Here is a 17262-nt window from a genome sequence, read left to right on the forward strand (position 1 = left end):
GTGGAGAGCTGTGGAGATTGGATTGAGCTGATAAAGTGACTTAATTTTCTACGGTTGACTTTTCTTTGGTCTAACCTTTAAATAAAAAACCCTGAGGTCAAAGCTTTGAATATCAACTAAAGATGACTTCATTGAATCCAACTAGTGGTTGTAACCACCAATCTTCATATTACATATGCAACATGTGGTTAACTAACTAATATGATGCAGTAGAAAATGATGTATGTAACCTATATAAACACATGCCAAACATCTTCATATTGAAACATACCAGGCACTGAGAAAGTGATAAACATAAAAAATGCTATAAATTCAAACTCAAATCCTGTGGTTATAAATGGTTATATAAACTGTATATAGACGTTCCAAGTTGGGATGAGTCTGATAGATCTGCGCATCAATTGATTAGAGTGAGATCAGCGTGTTTGACGTCAGAAACAGCTAACAAATGATCCCATAAAAAGAAGAAACCCGTCTGGGAAAAAAGAAAAACTCTAGGCACACGGTGCAGCCTGAGAAGTCTGGAGAGCTCGCGTCTGTCACACGTAAACAATACAGGCAGGCAATACAGAGAACTTGTGAGCCTAAAAATGCCTCTTTCAAGCAGCTCAACGTCCTCTACAAAGAGTATCCGCAGAGCAGCATCCGAGCTGGAGAGGTCGGATTCCATCACGGTAAGAAGCATCTTCATAGGCAAACTTACGACACCGACGTTTGTTTAACTCACTGGCAAGCGTTAGTCTGTTCTTGGGTCTCCAGTGATTTGTCAAAATTTGGACCACCAAATCTGTAAAAATGTGCGAGGAAGACTGGGCGATCTGGTCAATCTGATGCGCAAAAAGTGTTTGAGTCAAATAGATTAAAAGAAAAGAAAAAAAAGCACGTCGTACGCCCGGTCATATATGCTTAAATGTGTGCTGTCGTAGCTATGTTTTAGGATTTACCTTGATTGCATTGCTGTTCCAATGCGCATTTGGAGATGTAAAGCGCTCCCATCAAATACCGAAAGAGACAACCAAAAAGTAAGAAAAGCCCAGCAGTTACCTCACTCTGGTGTTGTGTCTGTGTGCTCTGCCGGTGAGTTTAATCAGGAAATACAGGACCGTCATTTATCTTTTTTGTAACAGTCCCAAAGATTCTTGGGAAGACGCCAGAGCTTGATCGAAGACGCGCGCAAAGAGAGGGAAGCTGCTGCTGCAGCGGCAGAGGCTGCTGAGGCCAATGACCACATTGTGTTTGAGGAGGAAGATGGAAAAGCACTTCTGAACATCTTTTTCACGTTGAGGAGCTCCAAGACACCTGCGCTGTCCCGGACACTCAAGGTTTTTGAGGTATCACAACAAAGAGAGTTTTTAAGAGTGACTTAAAGATGAATCTATTCACCAGGATTCAGCATTAGTAACAACATGGCATTAATATCTTTGCTATGAGTAGCGAAAACCTAACCTTACTTTATCACTTTACATGTCATTCATGAAGAATCCCTTTGTCTCTTTATTTAAATTTCATCTGGAAACATTTTCCTTAAGTTAGGGAACATTTAACAACTTGTCTTTTCCTAAATATGATTTATTAATGGGTTAAAAGGTATCATAGATTAATACATTATACATTAGTCTTTGATAACATCAGTGATCATATATCTTAAAGTATCAAAAGTAGCATGAATCCTTTGCTTTTTAATTGTTGACAAAGTTGGCTTGTGCATGTAATTTAGAGGACAGTAATTACTTTGACTGCTAATAATCTTGTACATATTTTTTCTTTGTTATTTGGCCAAAATGCATTTTTAAATGGTTATTTTGGAGCCAAGGAAACCATTTTATGTTTTATTTGATTTGTGTGTCTATAATACACCTTCAAGTGTCTATGCTTTGCTGCATAGTTGTTTTCTGACTCCATCACACTTTGAATATTATCTTGTAGAGTTGTATGTCACACTATTGACTGTATTTCAGACGTTTGAAGCCAACATTCACCACTTGGAGACGCGACCACGCCGGAAGCTGAGGGACAACCTTGAGGGTCTGGAGTACTTTGTTCGCTGTGAGCTGCACCTCTCAGATGTCAGTACTTTGGTCAGCTCCATCAAGAGGAATGCAGAGGATGTCAAAACCACCAAAGAAGTCAAATGTGATTCCTTTTACTTCTTTTCTAAAATATGCTTGAATGTTTGTGTATTTTTTTCTGAAGTAAGCTAAGAAACAGTTTTTTATTTATCTAACTTTTTGTCATTTTCTTTACTAGTTCACTGGTTCCCAAAGAGGATTGCAGATTTGGACAAATGTCATCATCTGGTCACAAAATTTGATCCAGACTTAGATCAAGACCATCCTGTAAGTAATGCCTGTACCTTATGCATGTAGAAGAGGAAAAGTAGTCATTACCAGACTGTTTATGTCGTTGGAACAATATGTCATGATACAGAAAATGTGATCAGTGTTTGATATATTTGATTATTTTAACAGGGCTTCACAGACCCAGTCTACAGACAGAGAAGGAAGATGATTGGTGACATCGCCTTCAGTTACAGACAGTAAGATATGCTCTTTTGCCTCAACATTTCACAGCCATAAAGATAAAACCAAAAACCCAAAAAACGAACGTGTGTTTATCCTCAGAGGGCAGCCAATACCCAGAGTGGAATACACAGAGGAGGAAATTGGCACATGGTAAGAGCTGCCGCATGCTCTTTGAAAATGTTTTTGATGAGCATTTGAAGGTGTGAAATCAGAATTTACACTGAACAAAGTTTATTTTTAATTGTAGTAATTTGCTGTTTTAGTGTGAGAACACCAATGACCTGCTCATCCACAGAGGCAGTTCAGACTCTTTTCTGAGACTTAAATGTGATTTATCTTTCTCGGATATTTTTGTAAATTAGGCACAGATGGAGGGCGCCATTAGGGCAGTGAAGATGTGGTTGTCAGGGCGTGCCTGAACACATAATGTGGTCTGGAAAGGAAACATTTTATGAGAACAGCTTAAAAGTCAGGCAATTTATCTCTGTATCAATAATGTCACCAGGACAGTTTGGGACAAATGAAAAGGCATTCCTAAAGATTTTGGATTTAGTCACTTTCCATGCTAAAAGGGAAAGACTGATGACCGCTGTATTTCTAATAGGAAGGAGGATCAAAGTGCTTTACATAGACTGAGGAAAACTATAAAAGAGGCTCAAGAGGCCCTAATCTAGGCATATATGAATATGATTTAAAACAAAATAGAGGGTGTATGACAAAACTGAATACTGACATATTAAGGTTATCATACTGATGGCCCCATTGCTGTTTCCTGTCCCCCTTTAAGTCTGTAAAGATTTTACTTGAAAAAAGAGACCTGAGTTTGTGTAATCATGTTCCCAATCAGGCGAGAGGTCTATACAACTCTGAGGGACTTGTACAACACCCATGCCTGCAGTGAACACCTTGAGGCATTTCGTCTGCTTGAGAAGCAATGCGGGTACAGCCCAGACAACATTCCCCAGTTGGAAGATGTGTCACGCTTCCTTAAAGGTCTGGATATGAAACAATGAGAGGAATGATACCTAAACACAGATGTGAAGAGACTCCACAGTCCATCTGTCAGGATTTGACTCTTTATTCCTCTTGAATTCACACAGAGCGCACAGGGTTTCAACTGCGTCCGGTGGCAGGTCTGCTCTCAGCCAGAGACTTTCTGGCCAGTCTGGCTTTCCGTGTGTTCCAGTGCACCCAGTACATCCGACACGCCTCCACTCCGATGCACTCCCCAGAACCGTGAGTACTCCAGTGACTCATCTGGTTTTGTCTGTTACAACAAATATGGAAACAAACAAACCCACATGGTGGCAGCATTTCTGTAATACTATTGCGTAAACTTTTGATTTAGCTCGGCCTTTCCATCACTTTGTCTTTCAGTTCAATTCACTGTCAATTTACGACACTTTACTTCAAACATGCTGAATAACACAAGAGCACACAGTGACAAAAGCACACAATGAAACAACCAGTTACTGATAAACAATGAGTTTTTCCTAGATTTAACCTAATGTGAAATGCAAAAGATACAGAAATTGAAAAACAATTAAAAGGAAAAGCTTTGTTATTTCCCCTTAACTCAGAACTTTTAGGGTATTTTTTCACACTGAGCACAGAATGGTCTCTCCCTCTCTGCCTATAGTATTGCAGCCAAGCTGAATAACCACTTTGTGAACACCAAGCCTATGTTACTTTAAAGTAATCCTTGACATGAGTTTTAAATTGTATTCAGTATGTTCACAGCTGAATTCTTGCTTTACTTTCAGGGACTGTGTCCATGAACTGCTGGGCCACGTCCCCATTCTGGCTGACCGCACTTTTGCCCAGTTTTCACAGGTTAGCGATGCACTATTTTGCAACTTTAGAGACTGCTATTTCTCCTGCTGTGTGTGTGTTTTGGTAACAACTTGTTTTTGGTTGTTTTCTTTTTCTGCAGAACATCGGTCTGGCGTCACTTGGGGCGTCAGAAGAAGATATTGAGAAACTGTCCACAGTAAGACTCTTGTCCTTTAATACGTACAACACATGGGAGCTGAATGAAAATGAATAAACAGAGGAGCTGAAACTTATGTTGGGCTTTTTAGAAAACAACATCTTCACTGGGGTTATTAGTAGTGGTGTAGTGGCCAAAAGAAATTATAATTTAAGTTACAAATCACTATGATTACATGCTGTATGACCTCCCCCCTCCCACTTTCCACCACTTTTTGCACAGTTCCTGATCTAAATTGCCACACATAAATAATGAATTGGTTGTCCACCCCATTCTTCCTTTTCAACCACCCTTCTCTTTGTTTTTCCCATCAGCTCTACTGGTTCACAGTTGAGTATGGCCTTTGTAAACAAAATGGTGAGGTGAAAGCTTATGGGGCTGGATTGCTTTCTTCCTTTGGAGAACTGTTGGTACGTTCCAGCATGTTTTTTTTTTTCATTTCTTTAAAAACAACAATCAAAGCCAACTGAGAATTTTTATTTTAACTTCCTTCCAGCACTCTCTTTCTGATGAACCAGAGACACGGGAGTTTGATCCAGAGGCTGCTGCAGTGCAGCCCTACCAAGACCAGACGTACCAGCCTGTGTACTTTGTTTCTGAGAGTTTCTCAGATGCCAAGGAGAAATTCAGGTACATTCTCTTTATTGAACCGGACAGATACATGAGAATATATCTTGGGAGGAGGAGACGTAAAACAAAAAAAACAAAAAGAGAGGGGTTATGTAAGGACAAGGTCAGAGAACAGCCAGCCAACCCCTGAGACCACAAACTTTTGTAGGTCAGCTATAGCTGCCAGGAGACAGCTGTAACCAATGTAGTGTGTCTTACCAAGGCAAAATGCTGGAGTTTTATCTGGCAAACACATCAGATGTTACTCTGCAAAACAAGTAGCTTTAGTGAGTGTTTTCACAATCTTCAGTCTTTTAGTGGAATACAACACCCCACATCCCTGCAACACCGGAGGAAAAAAAAATCATCATGGGGTTGTTTGAAAAAGCACAGTAGATATGATAAACTACAAAGTCTTTTGTGAGTGCTACCCCACAGAGGTATGTTTGTTACATTTCTTTTTGTTGTCTTATGCTTACGCCATAGGCCAAACAACAACACAGGAACTCTATTTATGGAAAGTTTTCTCAAGCTGAATGAAATATTCAGGTTTTGTGTTTTCTGACCTGTTCACATCTTAAATTTCCCCAGGAGGTATGTAGCTGGTATCAAGCGGCCCTTCTCGGTCAGATTCGATCCATATACCTGCTGTGTGGAAGTCCTGGACAACCCTCTGAAGATCCAAGGGGGCCTGGAAAGCGTAAAGGACGAGCTCAAGGCTCTGACAGACGCCCTCAGTGTTTTGTCATGATGAAGACCATCCCTGCTGTTGCTTGCTTCCTCTCTGCTGAGCTCTACAATTTCCAACATGTGACAAGACCAGTGTATTCATCTTTCTGTGCTGTACTTCCAGTATGATGCTGAGTTGTTGCTTGCTGTTAATGCCTGGCAGGCAAACAAAGGTTTTAACCTTTGAAACATCAAAATGCAAGTGCCGGCGAAATTTCCAAAGATGTTTAACGCTTTGCTGGGTGTGGATGAATTTGTGAAGTTCTGTATATTTTCGAGAGTAGAGCCAAAGTCAAAGGAGACTGTGATTATGAATGTATAAAAATAAAGATAAACAAGTTTGGCTACTTTAAAATAAGAATAAAAATAAAAACACAATGCTATGGTGGAGATAAAAATGTATATTTTAATCATTTATTTTAACAAAAACATCAATGCTTGTTGCAAACTTTATTTTCCAGATATGTGAACCCAATACCTGAATAGTTATATGTAGATTAATTTGGTTTTAAAAAATGTTCTTGTCTTAAAGTGTTTGTGATGCAGTTTTATCTTGCGGTGTAAATGCGTAAGATTTAGAAAAGAAAAATAAAGAAAAAGGACAAAAAGAGACATCCCATGTAATACATAGTTAACAACAATGCTTAAAATAATAAAGAACTGCAAGTAAACATTTTTACCTGGATCAGTTATTCATAAAGTTCCACTGAAGTGAAAATATGTTATAATAACCTAGTAGAACAATTTGCATTGCAGTCATAGTTTCCATTTGTTGGCCACAAGAGGGAGCAGTCCAACAGGTTGTACCTGCGTGATCAGGAAATCTCATCAGAACTGTTGACTTTTTTTAAGGATTTAATCTGATTTCGTGATTTCTTCCTGCAAGTCATAGAAAAATAATTTTAAAGAACTTTACTCAGTGTTAAAAGCAAGCCCTTAAAATTGGAATTTTGAGGTAAAATATCACATAATTACAATCCCCCCCAACCCAACCTCTCCCTTTTAAGAGATATAGCCTGTTTTTTAAACAAGGTGTAAAGGATACCTGAGGAATATGTGTGGCTGTCTGTGAGTGTTGACGTTATGAAATAATGTTCAATACTATATAATACAAAAACAATATTTGGGGGATTTGTCCTGACATATTTCCTGCTGATCAGGCTGAGAAGCAGATCCTGGACCAGCAGCTCAGCAGAGAGGCTGCTCCTAAACTGTGAGACAAACAAACGGAGGTTCATTAAAGAGACCAGTAGGTGTCAGCCTGAGTCTGTGGATGTGTTCCTATTCTTACTTTCTGCTGAAGACTCACTTACATAAGAGAACCCTCATCCAGTTTTACATGAAGAAATGAAGGTGATTGCTTATAGGTATTATCAGCTTTCCAAAAATGTAGCCCATTTAAGCTCTTTTCATCCATTGTGAAGACACCAATCTAAGCATCTGGATGAGGTCTTAATGCTTGTATCAATACTGCGATTTATAATGAGAGCTCAGCTTCTTTTTTCTTTTTGTTTATCTTAAACACATAAATCCATCTAAACTCTTAATTTTAAAAGCAACATTTTTTGGTGTGTTTCTTTCTGCGTCTCCAGGCTTCCCATTGATGCATCCTCTCTGTGTGTCAACATCTGTTTGTGCTCCCTCCTGTTCGGTTAACCAGAGTTAGTATCTACTACCCAGTCAGACACCTTTGACCCCAGTGACTACATCTACACCTGAGTCACAAGACATGCGCAGACCTTGCCACACTGTTTAAACTGGATGTTAATCTTAATTACAGCAGGGCGGAGACATTGACATTTTTCTTGGAGTCGAAGGAATTACGGCTATTCTTGTTCAGTCTGCGCCCTGAGTGTAAACATGCTGATTGTAGGTTACAACGTAAACGTGGAAAATGCCAGTGGAAGAGTTCCATATTCTGTGACTCTCAGCCTCTCCCTCTCGTTGTCATTTTGCCGTTTCTTCGTTTAAGCACTTTTCCATAAAACATCTCTGGTCCATTTTTTATCAGCCGTGAAGAGGAGGAGCGAGGGGGGTGGGTGGGTGTAAGGGGCGTGTTTTAGTATATAATACTTCTCCCTGAGAAGTTTTGCCTGTCGCCTGGTCTTTGGGACAGCCTCTCACTCACCATCTCTATAGCCTCACCAACTGGGAAACTAACTCACCTGCAATCTCTCCAACCAAATAACTCCCACCACTTTGACTACTGCGATCTGACATGGAAACCAAGCCAAGATACGGACACCATTCACTTTGCCACACCTGCCGGAGAGCGGAGAACAGCAGAATAAAGGTAACCACAGGAGCAAATAGTTTTAAATTTTTGTGTCCTTGCGCATAACGAAAAAGCTCCGACAGGGTGCAGTGGTATTTGTTCGGCTTTTTAAAAGAGAAAGCAGCTATGCCTGTTCGTGTCAGTTTTGTGCAATTTGAGCAACCGGACATCTCTTCATTTGCATGCAGCGATGAAAGTTGAAGATGCATCAGCTGCCAACAGAGCGCTTGCGTTTGAGGCTTTGACGCATTTGTGATAGGAGAGAAGGAAAGGAGTCGAAGGGTATTTTAATCATCTCTGGTCTGGATGGTGCGCTGTTGACTGGACACGGGGCAAACAGCTGGTATTCTTGCCGGCAGATAGGGGGCGGTAGGTCTGAGGGTCATTGAGCTCACTCCGGGGTGAGCAAGGGGAAAATATATGCTGAGTCTGACTTTTCGGGTAGTTAACTATCGAGCAGCCGTCCATGCAACTTCAGGAGAGTTGTGTAAGAGAGTGAAAGCTGCAGATACTGACGACTTTTTTCCTTCAGAATAAGCACTTCTCCCAGGTGCCACACACATGACAGCAGCTGATAGAAATCGGGGAGGGGGTGTGGGATGTGTGTGCTCATTTGATATTTGACTCGTGCAAAAGACATATGGCAGGGAGTGCATTTTTTTAACATTTTTTTCCACATGCGTGTAGTTGAGATGGACTTTAATCACATACATTGCTACACAAAACATCTCTGTGTAATGGGTCTTAAATACTACCATTTTCTGAATCATGTTTGCATTTTAATGACCTGTCTTCTGCCATGTGTGCTTTTGTCTGCAGGTCAGGAAGATGTCTTCGACCAGTCGCGCGCTGCTGTTCGCGCTGGCTCTCACGCTCTACGTTGTGGAAATGGCCTCGGCAGAGACATTGTGTGGGGGAGAACTGGTGGATGCGCTGCAGTTTGTCTGTGAAGACAGAGGCTTCTATTTCAGTAGGTTTCAGGCCGTCACAAATGTTGATTCGCCTTTTATTTCCCCTCCTCTTGAGTCCCTCTGTTGTTCATTCGCACACATCTGTTTGGATAGCTGAGACTGTCTGTGGCTGTGTGGTATGCGTGTTTGCTATTTTCTTTCTCACGCACTGACGCCCTTACACGCGCGTGCGCGCACACAGTCAGAAGTGAGTGAGAGAAAAGGAGGGAGGGAGATTATAGCCAGCTGTGTGTCTCAAGACCTAGTCCAGGCTGCTCTGCTGAGTCTGCTTACAGCCCATACCTCTCATTGCATATGAAAGGCCAGTGAGCTGCAAAGGCACACAGGACTGGGTGACACAATGGGCCACTTGTTTACCAGTAAAGTAATAGCACCCCAAGAGGCATACCAGTCACCTCAGCACTAGTGTTCCCAGGCCAGGAGATCACATTGATGAGTTGGATAGGTGGGGGTGAGGAGGGGTCTTGATACCATAGTAAGAGGAGAGCTCATTAACATTAATTCTGATCATTACGTGCATTGTGATGATGATGGAGTAGCTGTAAAGCTTTATGTGAAGGCAGTGTTGGTAATCCTCAACTGGATAAGCTGTTTGCTCGGTCTGCAATGTTTGTGACATACATAAGTTTGCCTTCCTCCGATTGTTCTGATTTTGTCCAAAAAGACTCGCTGCGTCCCACTGTCACACTTGACAGACAAGCATTTTTTTTGTGTGCCGCTCGCTACAGGAGCTTCTCTCCAATCAGAATGATCATTACCCATTTTAGGCCATCATAGATGGGCCCTCTCCTCCTCTTCGCCTCCTCTTCTCCATTGATCACTCGTTCTTTTTCTTTCATATTCCTCCTCCTGCAATCAAATCTAGCCATCCAACACTGTGTGAGTCCCAGAACTTTAAACAAGGACTTTATTGATGTTATAATGTTACTATGTGCAACATGCTAACCATCCACCCCCTCACATTATCCTTTTCCTCATTTCTCTCTCATGTCTTTCACTCTTTTCCTGTTTTATATTGCATTCTTCCTGCCTGTTTTGAGCCTCCCAAACGTGTTGATTCCTTTTCCTGTTTTTCTCATCTCTCTACCCTTCCTTTACCCTCTCCCTACTAACTTGGCAAAAGCAGAAGGTCATAGAATAGGTATAATTTTATGTATTTATTACTCTAAAGGGTTTCAGATAGCTCTTCTGTTTTCATTTCTCTCCTTTGGAGAGCACAGGGTGTTTACTTGTGTATTCACTCATTTAAGGACTTCCAGATAGCCCTAATCAGATTACCCCTTACAAACAAAAAGATTTGTTGCAGTTGGTCAAAGATTTCCTTTTATCCTCTTTGTTCCGAGGGCTGCTATGATTGTTGAAGTAATCCTGCGAAAACAACCTAGATTCATTACTGGTGCCAGTGTTGTGTTTTCAGGCCTTAACCTGACCCTCCTCATTGCATTTCTTCTCCTCAGGTAGGCCAACCAGCAGGAATAACAGAGGGCGCACCCAGAACCGTGGGATTGTAGAGGAGTGTTGTTTCCGTAGCTGTGACCTCAACCTGCTGGAGCAGTACTGTGCCAAACCTGCCAAGTCTGAAAGAGACGTGTCGGCCACCCCTCTACAGGTCATACCCATATTACCCACACTAAAGCAGGTGCGTCTGAGCAACAACAGCAACACACCTTTATGGGAAACAGTTCAAATCCCAGTCTCTATCTGTCCTCCCATCTCTTTTGCCTCCATTCACCTATGAGCCTAGCCCCTATGTCACTGACACTGAGTACAAACTGAAATCCACACAAAGACAGGTTTATCTTGTTAAAGGGTCAATGCTAAGCACTAACCTTCCATGCAAACTGCTGACCATCGTGGAAAACATCAAGACAGTACACCAGCACACCATGGAAGAGTTATAGTTACAGACTGAAGAGTGTGTGCCTTAGAGATGGTAGAGACTGCTGAACCATATCAAAACATTGTGTTTTGATCGTCTGATTATTAGTCATGGAACAGCAAGCTTTCCAAAAAAGTTAACAGTACAAAACACCTGACATGTCCAACAGAGCTTCACTGAAATATGCTACAAACACGCAGGGAATAGTCCAAGCGTTTTGGATCTTCTTCCGCAGTCACAAGACTAAACTGTGGCTGCTTTCCAGACCTTAAAATCCCTTGAAATGTTCTTTAAACATACTTTGAAATTTGTTCGTAAAGCTTTTGCTCTGACTATCAGAAAACAAATGTTTGTTGCATGAGACTGCTATAGTTATAAGAAAATACATAAACGTAAAAAAAAAATGTCAGAAGAGAATAACTGGATTCTATTGCTGTGATGAAAAAAGGTTGGCTTCTTGGGAATTAGTTTGGACATGTCCCCAGTTTTTCTCAGTTGGGATGGTTGATGGGTACAGCCTGCTCTGAGGGCCAGCTGTTCTTAAGCTATTGAGCGGCCCTGTGGTGAATGAAGGGGGATAAACACTCTTCAAGTGGCAGGACCAAAACAAGCCATTCAGATGAAGCACTGGCTACTCATGCATAAATCCTAGCATTGCTGCCATCACTCCCACTTTGTCTCAATCTCTTGTGCTCAGCACAACATCTATCACTGCTTACCAGTACCTGCAAAATAAGCATAGATGCTTTGAAATGACAGTGTTTTTAAGTAGTGTTTCATTTAGTCTGTTGCGGTTACACCACACACTAAGTCAATGGGTGAATGACGACATGTTCCTCATATGTATATGAGGCAAGTGACTGCCCTTTCTTTTGACAATATGTTAAAGAGGCTGAACTAAGTACTTGTTGACAACTTCTTTCAGTCAAGGAAACCAAAACAAGGGCAAGCTGGAGGCAAGGCGAGACTGTTATGACGCTCAGCACCACAAGAATGACTTTTTGATTTTACTGGCCCAACAATGACTGAATGTTTTGACAAAATAAACAAGACTTTTCTCCATTGTAATGAGCACTTGTACAGTATCTTATCATTCCTAATGAATTGACTCCCTTTTTTCCCTTTTTCCTCTATTCTTGCCTGCACGCCACAATAGGAAGTTCCAAGGAAGCAACATATGACCGTGAAGTATTCCAAATACGATTTATGGAATAAGAAGGCGGCCCAGCGACTCCGAAGGGGCGTTCCTGCCATTCTGAGGGCCAAGAAGTTTCGGAGGCAGGCGGAGCAGATTAAAGCCCAGGAGCAGTCAATCTTCCACAGGCCCCTGATCAGCCTGCCCAGCAAGCTGCCCCCCGTGTTGCTCACCACGGACAACTTTGTCAACCACAAATGAGCCCGCTGCCAGCCCTTTGCACAGACAAGAGTTTGAGGGTGACAAAAAAGACTAGGGGATTATAGCTTTGTCTCTGACGTCATTTCTGTGGCAGTCCTCTTTGACCTCCCCTGCCCTGTTCGAGCCCACCAGTCCCTCCCCCCTGCTCTCATCCACTACGTCTTGAACCCCTGGCCCTTTTAATAGGCCCCCCCTTCCCTCCCGACCTCAACCTCATCCACCCACCCACCCTACTCCGGCACACAAACATGCCTTCACATTCTTCCTGTCTGAACTCTTTCGCTCCCATTCTCTTTCTTTCACTGATACAAAAGGCACAAACACAAATGTTGAACAAAAGTTAACAATTCGGCTGAATGCAATTCAGGTGGATCCTTAAGCAAAAGAAAAAGAAAAGGGGGAAAAGAAGATGAAATAGATCTGTGGTTTGCAAGTGTCAAGAGGACACCTAGTGGAATGTTTTTTTGTCCTGGTGGAAGACAACTGAAAGTGAAGAGCAACTTGCATGAAAGAATCCATTCCACATCATTTTTCCTGAGGGAAAAGATAATCTCTGTTAGTTCTTTTTCCTATTAGTTTGCACCTCTACCTATAAAGGGACTTCCACACTGTAAGGAATTATTTTACAAAATTAGATTCCTGTTCCAGCACCTTTTTGATGACAAACAAAAAGCAGAAAAGATTCTGCAAAATTGCACATTGCCACGGATTACGTCAAAGTAAAGAAAAAAAATGGCACTATTTTTTTATGAACAATGAACGTGTAGCTTAAAAAAATGTCATGGTGCTAGCTTTGGGAATGGACTCGAAGAGGTTGAAAAGCACGTTTTTTTTCTTTGAATGAATATTAAACTTTCCGTTTTAAGGAAAGTATGACTTTAAAAAAGGAAAATAAAGGATATGGGGGAGCTCCTGACAGTGGCGCTGTCAAAGGGGGAAGAGTCACTGAGGAAAAATATGGGCTGTGTTGGCATCTAGGCTCATGGCGAGTACTAGCGGCTGCTCATTACTAGCTTGCCAGCATAAGCAGCATGGGGGGGACCTGAGACCTAGTCCCTGTTCCTCCTGTCCCTTGGAGGCTGCAGGACACACGGAGCAGTGTGAGGACACATATGGGACACCGTGGACCGCCTGGATTGGGACAGTACTATAGTTGTGGGACAGTACTTCCTGTCTGCCATGGCTTTTCAGACTGCTCTGACAGGAAATAACATGGCATGGACAAAGAACGAGTGGGATAATGATTTTATTTTATTTTGTCTTTTTTCATATCAATGTTTCAATGAAAAAAAAAAGGAAAACCCTGTCAGTTTCTGGTACCGTGACATTCCTGTTTTTTCGAGTTAGGCTATTTTTTTTTATGGTTATTGTTATGTTCTTTTACAGTTTTAAAGAAAGGCACAAAATTTCAATTCAAAGGGAAAAAACAGCAATAATGTCAACTAACATTTTATTTTTATTTTATATCAGTAGTATTCACATGCTTTTGCCTGAAAACAAATACTTGAAAATACAGTATATATATATAAATATATATATACACATCTATATGTATATATATCTATATATGTAAAGATGCATATGCAGATATATATATATGTATAAATATATATATAGATATATAATTAGTTTCCAGGGACGTTGTGTTATTTTCCTTTAGTCTGAGCTGTATCTTGCGTAATGAGCCGCCAAGCTTTTTTGTTTGTTTGTTGAAATACAAATAAGGGCACTGTATAAAGGCATTATTTATTTTGTTATAAAATATATTTGAAAAATTGGTCCAAATAAAATACACTATATTGCCAAATGTATTCACTCACCCATCCAAATAATTAAATTCAGGTGTTCCAATCACTTCCATGGCCACAGGTGTATAAATTCAAGCACCTCGGCATGCAGACTGCTTCTACAAACATTTGTGAAGGAATGGGTTGCTCTCAGGAGCACAATGAATTCCAGCGTGGTGTCGTGATCAGATGCCACCTGTGCAGCAGGTCCAGTCGTGAAATTTCATCACTACCAATATAATATAAGTGGTATTATAACAAAGTGGAAGCGACTGGGAATGACAGCAAGTCAGCCACAAAGTGGTAGGCCACATTAAATGACAACGGGAAGAGGTCGTCCACTTTCTGCCGAGTCAATCGCTACCACTTCATATTGCCTTCAGATTAGCTCAAGAACAGTGTGTAGAGAGCTTCATGAAATGGGTTTCCATTGCCGAACAGCTGCATCCAAGCCACACATCACCAAGTGCAATGTAAAGCGCCGGATGCAGTCGTGTAAAGCACGCCACCACTGAACTCTAGAGCAGGGGAGACGCGTTCTCTGGAGTGACGAATTAGGCTTCTCCATCTGGCAATCTGATGGACGTCTGGGTTTGACGGTTGCCAGGAGAACGGTACTTGTTTGACTGAATTATGCCAAGTGTAAATTTTGGTAGAGGGGGGATTATGGTGTGGGACTGTTTTTCAGGAGCTGGGCTTGGCCCCTTAGTTCCAGTGAAAGGAACTCTAAATGCTTCAGTATACCAAGAGATTTTGAACAATTTCATGCTCCCAACTTTGTGGAAACAGTTTGGGGATGACCCCTTCCTGTTCCAACATGACTGCGCACCAGTGCTCAAAGCAAGGTCCATAAAGACATGAATGAGTGAGTTTGGTGTGGAAGAACCTGACTGTCCTGCACAGAGTCCTGACCTCAACCCGATAGAACACCTTTGGGATGAATTAGAGCGGAGACTGCGAGCCAGGCCTTCTGTCCAACATCAGTGTCTGACCTCACAAATGTGCTTCTGGAAGAATGGTTAAAAATTCCCATTAACACACTCCTAAACCTTGTGGAGAACTTGCCCAGAAGAGTTGAAGCTATCATAGCTGCAAAGGGTAGGCCAACGTCATATTAAACCGTATGGATTAAGAATGGGATGTTACTTAAGTTCATATGCGTGTAAAGGCAGATGAGGGAATGCTTTTGGCAATATAGTGTACGTAGCACTGATGCTCAACTGACGGATTTATTTTGTATGATCTCTGTTTTCCAATTGGAGTTGTAAGGCTTTTTGTAGATGCTTTGTACCAAAAATAATGTCTTTTTTTCTTTGTTCATTTGCAATAGCTACCATAAATTAATCTTTTACAGCAGCATAGCCTGGGTTGCTTAGGCATGTAATATCACAGAAATAGGCACATACTCTGAATGGGATGGTCTGCATGGATTTCCAGAAGCCTGTCAGGGTTGTCTGAGAAAAAGGAAGCATCAATGAGTGACTTTTTCATGATCGGTAGAAAAACTGTTCAACATTGACTATACTCAAACCCACTATGTTTTTGAAGCCACTTTAGTATTGATGGCAGATACATGATCAGTCCTTCATTAAATCTTGTCTATTTAGTTGTGCATGGTGTTCTATGATCTTCTAAGGAGCGTCAGATGTGTGTCAGTGCCCATGACAGCATAAATGTCTGCTCAGTAGAGTTTGGGTTTCGCTTACATTCGGCCCAACCAAGTCATCATATTGATGCCCTAATGATGTCACTATGATGCAAGCAACTTAAGAATGGACTAGTCAGGTCATTGTCACAGAGTCTGTCTGTCTTTTATTCTATCTATCTATCTATCTATCTATCTATCTATCTATCTATCTATCTATCTATCTATCTATCTATCTATCTATCTATCTATCTATCTATCTATCTATCTATCTATCTATCTATCTATCTATCTATCTATCTATCTATCTATCTATCTATCTATCTATCTATCTATCTAAAAGACAATGATTCTGATCATCTATGACATCTGTGTTGGGGGTTGGTTGCATTCACCCCTAACATTCTTCCACTAATGCATGCATTATGCATTTTGATGAAGGACTATCACACTGAACCATTTCTGAGGCACTCAGGAAGAGAAAAAAAAGTGCTCTCCGATGGATGTGGATTTGTTGCTGAGCTAAAGTCATAATCTTGTTGGTCAGAATGATACAGTTCTTTGTGACAAACCACTCAAGCCCATGTCAGTAACAAGGTAATTCTGTGCCACATTATAGTCTCTTCCTCTGTTGTGTCATGAGTCACCCCGTGGAATAGAGACTTACTAGATCTCACCATAGAGCACTGTGGTGAACAGTCAAGAAATACTTTCTATCCTTTTTATTCTGTCAAAGAGATCTCAATTATCAAGGCTGCATCGTGTCTCCAATTATATTCTATTTCAGTTGTGCAACAAAACAGGCAGTGCAATTATTATTATATTATTGTTATTATATTTTATATTTTCCTGCTAGGACTGCATTCATTCACTATTGTAATGTTCAAACAGGCTACTCTAGTGTTCCTATGAATGGCGTGAAAGACAACCACTTCTTTTCGCTGAATATGAAGAGATAACTTGCCGAGCAATGGCAACTTTTTCTTTGTCAGTAGCTCACTCAGCCTGTGTGTATTTTATTGATTTAACCTCTGCACGCTAGAACGTCCGAAATGCACAATTCATGTACTTTCATTTTTAATATCAATAAAAAAAACATTTTATCAAACATATTATGTCTAAAATATTTACTGCTTTGTTGAGTGTTGTTTGCTCATCTTTGATTTATTTGTGCTGTCAGCTTCCAGTGTGCTTAGCCTGAGGGCCATTTTTGAAATACTTCTACATCAATTAAACCCTGTGTCCTCTGCAAATGACTTATTACATGTTATGGCCTTGCAAAGAATCTCCAGCTGCTTTTAGCTCTATCTTTTTCCTCTCTCTGTTAATTTGGTAGCCAACACAGGTGTCTGTCCTTCTCCTGGTTAAGTTGAAATCAGCATCCACAGAGTTTGAGATATGAGGCTAATTTCAGCTCCTCAGTCTTTACTCTTCATCATACCACCCTAAATCTGACCTA

General features: G+C 41.0%; 2 protein-coding genes across 2 annotated transcripts; both read left to right on the top strand.

Moving 5' to 3' along the window:
* Positions 1 to 509: 509 nt before the first annotated feature.
* Positions 510 to 6476, top strand: th (tyrosine hydroxylase). Its single transcript, XM_072385183.1, has 13 exons — positions 510 to 674; positions 1128 to 1331; positions 1959 to 2133; positions 2248 to 2336; positions 2469 to 2536; positions 2622 to 2672; positions 3370 to 3515; positions 3623 to 3758; positions 4286 to 4355; positions 4456 to 4512; positions 4827 to 4922; positions 5009 to 5142; positions 5713 to 6476. The coding sequence occupies exons 1-13, from the start codon at positions 591 to 593 to the stop codon at positions 5870 to 5872; spliced, it is 1470 nt and encodes a 489-aa protein (XP_072241284.1). The 5' UTR covers positions 510 to 590; the 3' UTR covers positions 5873 to 6476.
* A 1451-nt stretch (positions 6477 to 7927) lies between these two features.
* On the top strand, positions 7928 to 16915 carry igf2b (insulin-like growth factor 2b). The gene is made up of 4 exons (XM_072385492.1): positions 7928 to 8143; positions 8945 to 9095; positions 10554 to 10735; positions 12132 to 16915. The coding sequence occupies exons 1-4, from the start codon at positions 8069 to 8071 to the stop codon at positions 12369 to 12371; spliced, it is 648 nt and encodes a 215-aa protein (XP_072241593.1). The 5' UTR covers positions 7928 to 8068; the 3' UTR covers positions 12372 to 16915.
* The last annotated feature ends 347 nt before the right edge of the window (positions 16916 to 17262 follow it).

This window comes from Leuresthes tenuis, unplaced genomic scaffold (assembly GCF_036924035.1).
Source record: "Leuresthes tenuis unplaced genomic scaffold, fLeuTen1.0.hap1 SCAF_5, whole genome shotgun sequence".
Lineage (NCBI taxonomy): Eukaryota > Metazoa > Chordata > Actinopteri > Atheriniformes > Atherinopsidae > Leuresthes > Leuresthes tenuis.

Bases quoted from the DNA above. Each gene is read 5' to 3' on its own strand.
- th (XM_072385183.1), top strand. From the start codon at position 591: ATGCCTCTTTCAAGCAGCTCAACGTCCTCTACAAAGAGTATCCGCAGA. The intron at 2,134-2,247 runs GTGATTCCTTTT...TTTCTTTACTAG, and splicing joins AACCACCAAAGAAGTCAAAT to TTCACTGGTTCCCAAAGAGG. The intron at 4,923-5,008 runs GTACGTTCCAGC...ACTTCCTTCCAG, and splicing joins CTTCCTTTGGAGAACTGTTG to CACTCTCTTTCTGATGAACC.
- igf2b (XM_072385492.1), top strand. From the start codon at position 8,069: ATGGAAACCAAGCCAAGATACGGACACCATTCACTTTGCCACACCTGC. The intron at 9,096-10,553 runs GTAGGTTTCAGG...TCTTCTCCTCAG, and splicing joins AGACAGAGGCTTCTATTTCA to GTAGGCCAACCAGCAGGAAT. The intron at 10,736-12,131 runs GTGCGTCTGAGC...ACGCCACAATAG, and splicing joins TATTACCCACACTAAAGCAG to GAAGTTCCAAGGAAGCAACA.